Source organism: Triticum urartu, chromosome 6A (assembly GCF_056163025.1).
Source record: "Triticum urartu cultivar PI428250 chromosome 6A, HENAU_Tu73, whole genome shotgun sequence".
Lineage (NCBI taxonomy): Eukaryota > Viridiplantae > Streptophyta > Magnoliopsida > Poales > Poaceae > Triticum > Triticum urartu.
Window position 1 is genome coordinate 573,861,566 of NC_141878.1, and position 8,214 is coordinate 573,869,779.

Here is an 8,214-nt window from a genome sequence, read left to right on the forward strand (position 1 = left end):
TCGGCAATCTTCGGAAGGAAGCCCAGTGAGGGTTTCGCCGGAAGCGGTTCCATGCGCCATCCCTTCTGCGCTGGATACTCTTCTGCATTGGTAACCGCCGCTGGCCGCAACGGGCCTGTGCGTGAACAAGGCCCTGTTCACTTCGCGTCGGGAATCACGCAGGGCCGGGCTGTGGCTTCGCCGGTCGAGGGCTGTCCCCTTTCCAGTGCTTTCCTCTTCCCTGAGTCGCTCACATTATCTCCAACAGCCGCTCAACACATCACACGCTAAAAACTATTTTGCCACATGCTCATCGTTTGGTTTGACGTGGCAGGCAGCGCTGACTTCAGTAGCCGCGCTAAAATGCAGCGCGCGCATAGCTTCAATAGCACGAGCGACTCTCACACAAACAATATATGCGTTCCAAACACAAGCACAAAGATCAAACACAACTACAATAAATCAACAATAAAATAGTTCAATTTCGTTATTGCAACTCAAACAAATAGTTTATCGTTCAATATAACAGATAATTCAACAATACAACAAATAGTTCAACAATCAACATCAAACGCACAAATCATGATACCCTTTGTCGGCCATTCCAAACTCACCACTCCTCGATGAGATTCTTCTGAAGATCATCATGCGCTGCGGGACGTCGAATGGCATGATAGGAGGCAACAAAACGGGCCATCCTTTCAGCCATCCGCCGCACTCGCACGGTATGTCCAAGAGCTCATACTGAGAGTAGTCTACATCTTGGTCACGCTCATTTTCGATGATCATGTTGTGCATGATCACACAAGCGTGCATGATGTACCAAAGCATCTTTTGATCCCAAAATCTAGCCGGTCCTCTCACAATAGCAAATTGGGCTTGCAAAATTCCAAAGGCTCTCTCCACATCTTTTCTAGCCGTCGCCTGTGCATTGTGGAAATCAAGATTTTTCTTACCTTCCGGTTTTTTCAACGGCTTCACAAATGTTTGCCACTTTGAGTAGATGCCATCCGCAAGATAGTAGTCATAGTTGTATGTACGACCATTTACTACAAACTGCACCGGTGGCAAATCACTATTTGCAATCTTATTCATCAGTGAAGACCGGTTGACAGCATTGATGTCATTCAAAGATCCAGGCATTCCAAAGAAAGCATGCCAAATCCAAGTTTCTTGATCGGCCACCGCTTCAAGGATTATAGTGGAACCCTTTTTTTGCCGTGAAATTGCCCATGCCATGCCTTTGGACAATTCTTCCAACTCCAATGCATGCAATCTATTGAGCCAAGCATACCTGGGAAGCCGCGAGCTTTTTTCATCTCCAATAGCCTTGCGACGTCTTCAGCATTGGGAGATCTCAAATACTCCTGGCCAAACACTTGCACAAGTTCGACTGCGAAGTGCTTGACACACATGATGGCTTGGCTCTCACCCATGGCCAAATGATCATCAACTAGATCATCCGGGATACCGTATGCCAATATACGCAAAGCGGCTGTCACCTTCCGAAAGGTGTTATGCCCAAGCTCTCCGGCGGCATTCCTCCTTTGCTGAAAAAACCGGTCATGGATCACTAGTTTCTCTGCAATGCGCCTGAACAACTCAGTGCTCATCCTAAACCGGCGACCAAAGTACGACTCCAGGTATGTGGGATTCTCCGCAAAATAGTGCCTCATCAATCTGTTGTGGGCATCGATCCTATCCCTCCAAATTTTCTGCCGACTCATACCCGAACAACCGTGCTTCGGTTTTTTATTGATGTGCATAGGTAGGGTCATTGCAAGATCCTCCTCCTCTTCCATATCAAATTATTCTTCGGAAGAATCATACGACGAACTCATCTACAATGTTCAATACAAACTAGGCTATAAAAAGCTACAATCAACATGCACCAAATTCATGGACACCTTGCGGGCGTTTTGTCGAACACCTTGCGGGCGTCGAGCGGCAGTGAGCGGCCGGGCACTGTTCGTCGGAGGACTGCCACGCGCGAGGGGCGGCGGTGACTAGAGGGAGACGGAGGAAGTCGCCGCGGTGCGGGGATAGGCCGGGGAAGCGCCAGAATGGTCACCGGAATAAATGGGGTGGCGCGGGCAGCGGCGCCGCCGCGGCTGTATAGGGTAGGTGGAGTTGCGAGCGAGCTCTCGAGAGTCCAGCACGCGGGAGCGGGCGCAGCAAATAAGCGGCGCGCGATGGCGTTTCGGCCCACGTGCTGAACTAGATATGCCGCGCACGCGGTTTTTGCGCCTCCGCTAGAGCGTCCGGAGCGGTAGCGCGCACAAAAAAACACTGATATTTCAGCGCGGCGCTTATATAGCGCGGCTGTTGGAGATGCTCTCAAGGAAGAGCGTGCTGATAACGTGTTGTAAATCAAAGTAAAATGAATAGAAGTGTCTATCTCTTTCATTGATAGTGATGCTTATATGCAAGTTGGGGGGACGCGACCAGAGGATGCGTCCGTTCCAGACAGATGCGACGGTGCTAACCGTCTGGCAATTACAAGGGGAGATGTACCCCAAGATTAACACAATTAATTAACTCTAACAGTTATCCGAGACGAGAGAGGGAACTTTCTAGCGGCACATGTAAGTACATCACCCATGTGGCAGATATGGTGACAGCTAAAACAATGGCCATGTCTTTGCAAATTCTCTAGGGTTTCCTCCGGTGGAAGCTGAATCAGATACCCTAAACATGATCAATTTCTGTAATGGGCAGTCCATATGGTGGGATACAACAGCGGCTTTATTCGCGGAGTGTGTGGATGTGGCCTCGTCGCTCGGGAAAATCGTCTTTAGACATTGCTATCGTTCTAGTAATCAAGCGTCACATGTGCTAGTTAACTTTTCTTTTCTAATAAGACTTCTATGAATTGGACAGATGAGCCCCTGGGTTGTCTGGTCTCTGGTCTAGTAGATGATGTACTTTCTTTCGTAGATTAATAAAGCTAGCCGTAATGGGCCTTCCCTCAAAAAAAAGTAGCACCTTCGGTTTGGTTTCACAACCACCACTCGGACAAGATCACAAACTTGGACCATCAAAAGACCTAGTCGTTTGTCTTCTTGCTTAAACCAAATTTGTTTTGATCTCCAATTTGTTAGCCTCCAAACAATATCCAAGTTGGGTGCTTCACTTGATAGCTTGATCGGCCTTATCTCGACCTTGTGGCTTGTCTTTTCCTTTGCCTTTTTTTATGTATCCGCTCGCTTCGCTTGACTCGAGCCTCCATAGCGTCCCGCATTCCCTACACACAATTATAGGAGTTGGTCACTTTATCAGTCACCGAACCGAAAATTTTCTCCACAATCTCGACTTCCTCAAGTTTTGGGCCAAATGCACGGATCTTCCCAACCAAAGTACTGAGATGCATGGCGTATTCCTTCACCAACTCAATTTCCTCCATCTGCAACTTGTGAAAATTGGCGCTTCGGCACTTGCCCGAGCCTTCATGACATGATCTTCTTCGATCCTCATTAGCTTTGCAAGCGCTCTTGTTGTTTCTATATCCGCCAATGTCACCAGCATGGAATCTGACTGATACTGGGTTGTGGCGGCCATGGCACCTTTGGCGCACTCCACATCCACGCCGTCGCCCGTGATTTCTTGCCTCGCTCGGAGGATTTGAAGAATAATCTTCATCCTTACTGTCCACACACTGTAATTGGGGTCGGCCGGCATCAGGCACTGGATGGAAAAGTTGCGATGCGACAAAACGTTCACGTCGCTCGCTCCACCACTAGTCGTTGATTTCTTTTGAGTGATCACTAGTCACTGATTTGGCGCCCTTCTTCGCCTCGTCCACAAACCTTCCCATATTTTTTTTGAGTCCAAACATACTTTCTTTATTCAACAATAGCGTTCATGGGGATACAACTCAAAATCTCGTGCACGAATTCTGATCTCCCTTATAATAGCCTGATGTGCACCTCCAGTGTTTGCCTTTACATCATTAATTACCTGAAAACAATCCGATGAGACCAGCATCTTTTTAAGCATTAAACAATTCCTGCCCTGAATATTTTCCATATTCATTCCGACAAACAGCCGCAACTGCTCCTCCGTCTCCATGCACAGAAGTAGCTCCATCTACGTTACGTTTAGCGATTCCCGGAGGTGGACGAATCCAGGGTTGTCTCGCCGGCTTGGGAGGCCCGGCAGCTGATGATGTTGGAGCAAGATCCTCAAGCTCTGCGATGAAGCGCTGTGTTGACATGGGTGGCTGGAACACGTGTTTGTAGATTGATTTCCGACGCGCGTGCCATATCACCCACAAAGTCACAACCATGTACGTAAAATCCACATGTGGTAAAGATTCATGCATGGTGAACAGCCATAACTTTTTTTTTTGAGAAAATGGTGAACGGCCATAACTTTGCATCTTCTCCTTTACGATGCTACCATACATTCCTCCGGAGCCTTGAATAGGGGTTTGCTGCTGGGCCGCCCGACACGGTGGGTTTCTTAGGCCCCCAGACACGGTGGGTTTGCATCTATCTGCGGCCGTATTGGGCCGATGTCAGCCCACTGCACGTGTGTTCGCAGCAGGCCGCAAATGGGCGATCGCTCGACCACTCCACTGATTCATTCCCCTCCCCCAAAACCCTATTCCACGTCCACCGAGGAGGAGGCGGAGGAGGAAGGAGTGAAGCCCCACCTCCCGCCGCCGCCGCCGCCGCCGCCATGGCGCTCCGGCTGATCAACCCGAGCAGGAAGCCCCTCCTCCACGTGCCCCGCCCCTCCTCCTCCTCCTTCTCCTCCTCGTCCTCCTCCAACAACAGCCCTCCCTTCCCTCCCCCTCCCCCGCCGCCCTCCGACGACCCCGGCCACCCGCCCCCGAACCACGGCGAGGGCCCCCAGAGGCCGGCGGCGTCCTCGATCTTCCTCGACATCCGCGAGCGCCTCAAGTCGTCCCCGGCGCCGCCCCCGCCGCGCCGGATCCCGGCCAACCCGCTCCGCCCCGGCGGGCCGCCCGCGGCCCCCTCCGTCAGCCTCGACGACATCAAGCGCAGCCTCGAGTCCTTCCGCGCCGGCTCCCCCCGCTTATCCGGCCCCGGCGTTGGCGGCGGTGTCGGCGGAGGCGCCAACCCGTCGTTCCAGGACTTGCTCAAGAACAGCGCCGCCTCCCCGGCGGGTCGCCCCCAGGGAGGAGGAGCCCCCAACGCCGGCGGCGGCAAGCCGTTCAGCTTCAGCTTCGAGTCCATCCGCGAGAGCATCCGCAAGATCGACCCGCAGCAAGAGAGGCAGCGCCAGCCGCCTTTGCGGTTCCTGAACAACACCCCGGACAACATCTTCGGGAGGGAGATGCGCCAGAGGGCCGGGAAGCCGCAGCCCGGGGAGGGGAAGGAAGACGAGGACGCCGGCGTTTTTCTCGCTAATGAATACACTCCCGAACAGCTTGGGCAGATGCTCAGGGAGCTCCGGCCGGCGGACGCAGGGAAGGACGGGAAGGAGTGGTTCTCTCTCCAGGAGCTGCAGGGGCGGATCGCCAAGATCGCGGAGAAGGAGAGGGGCCAGGCTGACCCGCGGTATGGCGGCGAGTTTGGTTTGCTCCGGCAGACCTTAACGAGCCTCCATAAAGATCAGAAAGGGCAGAAGAAGCATGTCAGCACTGGTAATCCCGCCCAGCATTGCTTGTTTTTCTTTCTTCATTCACCTCTTTTACCTCCGAGGGGCAATGGAACTGACAAACTTGTGCTGTATTGTTCTTGATCGGGAGCAGTCCAGCATATGTCACTATTTGCAAACATCGGTGGAAAGCCGCTGCCGGAGTACATGCTGAGCAATCTTCCGCCGCAGGAGGAGTTGCTAGAGAGGGTGAGATTGGCCTTTTGCTTTTTCGTCTATTTTCTGTTGGTGGGAGGACTTCTCCCCTGTTTGTTTCTGATGTGAGAGTGTGATTGACTGATGATTATCGGTGCCTGCTGTCTTCAGTATTTCCATCCTGATCACATGTCAGGCGAAGAGAAGATGAAATTGGAGCTTCAGAAGGTCAGGGATGAGTTCAAGATGTCCGAGAATGACTGTGGTTCCGCACGAGTTCAAAGTAAATATCTTATCCCTTACTTGCATAATACTAGTAGAATACACTGACTTGCAAATGTAGTGTTTCAATGCCCTGTGACTTTTCCATGACTAGTGTAATATTGATAAATAGCGATTTTTAAATTTTGAGTCACCATTGTGTTTGGCAATGAAGGCTTGCATGATTTTGATGTGACGGTTAGGATTGACCCAAAGACAAAATTTGATTGAGGAGCTGATATAGCCTGTGCTAGAGATTGCAGTATAGAGTATTCAGTATTTGCATTTGAACACCTAGTATCTCTGTGAGCCAATACAATGGAGCTACGGCTCAGTTAACTTCAATGTTTCATTTTTTGACAGTAGCATGTTTTTTTCTTCATATTCTTCTGTAGCTAGTAATTGATTAGTCTGAAAAGATGTCTGGCTAGGAAGTCTTGCTTACTAACAGATCATTATGCCTGCTACTCCTATGTTTCTTCACTTGTCTAGAGCTAAGGTCGTAAGCAGTTCTGATGTTTTCTGTAGAGCATTTTATGCCATTCTGGCTCTGTTTGCACCACTGATATGCTGCGCGTTTGTTTTTTCAGTAGCCCAACTGACACTAAAAATCAAGCACTTGTCATCCGTTCTACACAAAAAGGTATGCACAATGTTGAATATAACCTTATGCGTACCGATGTTGTATTGCTGTTTTACCTTGGCACCACCTCTGGAATTGCACAAACTCCAGTTTGATCAAGTGACCCCGTCGACTCTTCTGTGATGCAGGATAAGCACTCTCGAAAGGGGCTCCAGGACATGGTCCAGAGGAGGAAGAAGTACCTCAAGTACCTGCGCAGGACCGACTGGGACTCATACTGCCTCGTCCTGTCAAAGCTGGGGCTCCGCGACACGCCCGAGTACAAGGCGGCCGACTACAAGAAGACCCAGCCGACGAAGGCGCAGTCGAAGAAGAGCAAGAGCAAGAGGAAGAGAAAGATGAAGGCGTAGAGCTCCGCGGCGCGGGACAGATGATAATTTCCCACACTCTTCTCCTTCTCTTTGGCATTGAGAACTCCGTTGGCGGTAGAATCCGTCGGGTCGACGGGCACCGAGGCTCAAGATGTCTCTGCCCTGCCAGGTCTTTGCAGTGTTGTAATTTTTTGATCCACTTCTTCTGTAATAACCAGTCGCTTGACATAGCTGCATGTTTTTCTTGTTCTGTAGCAACAGAATGTTTGTTGATCCTAGGTCTCAGCTCTCCCCTGCCCTGTTATCAGGCCAATGGATTGAGGAACAAACGGGATGATGATTACTTGTTTCTTCATTTAATCATATACGGGGTTTTGGTACCTTGTTGGTTTGCTTTGCCATGTCTGCAATCCAAATTGATCAACAGCGGAAAGGAAATGCTGTAAGAGCATCTCCAACGCTGACCCACAAATTTACTCCGGCATCCGTATGCGGACTGGTTGGATGCCGTTTGACAGAGGACAAAGTCCGTGAACACGGATTTGCAAGTAAAGGGCACATTGAAATTCAAACACGGATCAGCAAGTAAAGGGCACATTGAAATTCAAATACAAGTTTGATCCATAGCGTGCGTTGGATCACATGTTCGATCACAACCAAAAAGAGACAAGTATGTTTAAGTTCTTACATGCCCAATCACAGAAGAATATCAGTCCGTGCAAAAAATTGAGTGCTGCCTTGGCGGACCGGCAATTCGAGCCTTCTCAATGCTCAAGGTGTCGTTGTCGCCGTGAATGCAACCTCCTTCTCTGCCTCCTCTACCACCTCCATCTCCGCCAGGTCCTCATCTAGTTCCATGCGTCGACGGCGGTAGCGAAGAAGAAAATGAGAGAAAAGGGCGGGAATTAGGTGGAGGCGGCGGGACTAAAGAAGAGAGTGGGGGATTTGGCGCTGAAATAATGCGGGAAGCTACAAAAGGGCGGGCTCCGCTTTCCTTTTGGGAGGGTCATGGGTGTCAAAGTCTGACTTAGTCTCGTGTCTGGACTCCCGCAAAGCCCCCCATGTTTGGTTTCAGTTTGTGGAAAAAATGTGGCCTGGACCGCTCGGCGGAGCGATACATGCCTGTGTTGGATGGCTTTCGGCGTCCAGACCATGCGGTCTGGATGTATGTAAGCGGTTTGAGGGTCGGCGTTGGAGATGCCCTAATTTGCTTAAAATTTTCGCCGGCTGATTTCGCATAGCTATCGCCCACTCTTCGCC

General features: G+C 50.6%; 1 protein-coding gene across 1 annotated transcript; it reads left to right on the forward strand.

The window, feature by feature from the left end:
• The first annotated feature begins 4,555 nt into the window (after positions 1 to 4,555).
• Positions 4,556 to 7,334, forward strand: LOC125515217 (uncharacterized). Its single transcript, XM_048680655.2, has 5 exons — positions 4,556 to 5,590; positions 5,699 to 5,793; positions 5,911 to 6,022; positions 6,591 to 6,643; positions 6,772 to 7,334. The coding sequence occupies exons 1-5, from the start codon at positions 4,660 to 4,662 to the stop codon at positions 6,991 to 6,993; spliced, it is 1,413 nt and encodes a 470-aa protein (XP_048536612.1). The 5' UTR covers positions 4,556 to 4,659; the 3' UTR covers positions 6,994 to 7,334.
• Positions 7,335 to 8,214: the final 880 nt, after the last annotated feature.

What these genes read in the sequence shown, in the direction of transcription:
- LOC125515217 (XM_048680655.2), top strand. Translation starts at nt 4,660, where the DNA reads ATGGCGCTCCGGCTGATCAACCCGAGCAGGAAGCCCCTCCTCCACGTG. An exon ending in GAAGAAGCATGTCAGCACTG is followed by an intron (nt 5,591 to 5,698) that starts GTAATCCCGCCC and finishes GATCGGGAGCAG; the next exon opens with TCCAGCATATGTCACTATTT. An exon ending in TGGTTCCGCACGAGTTCAAA is followed by an intron (nt 6,023 to 6,590) that starts GTAAATATCTTA and finishes TTGTTTTTTCAG; the next exon opens with TAGCCCAACTGACACTAAAA.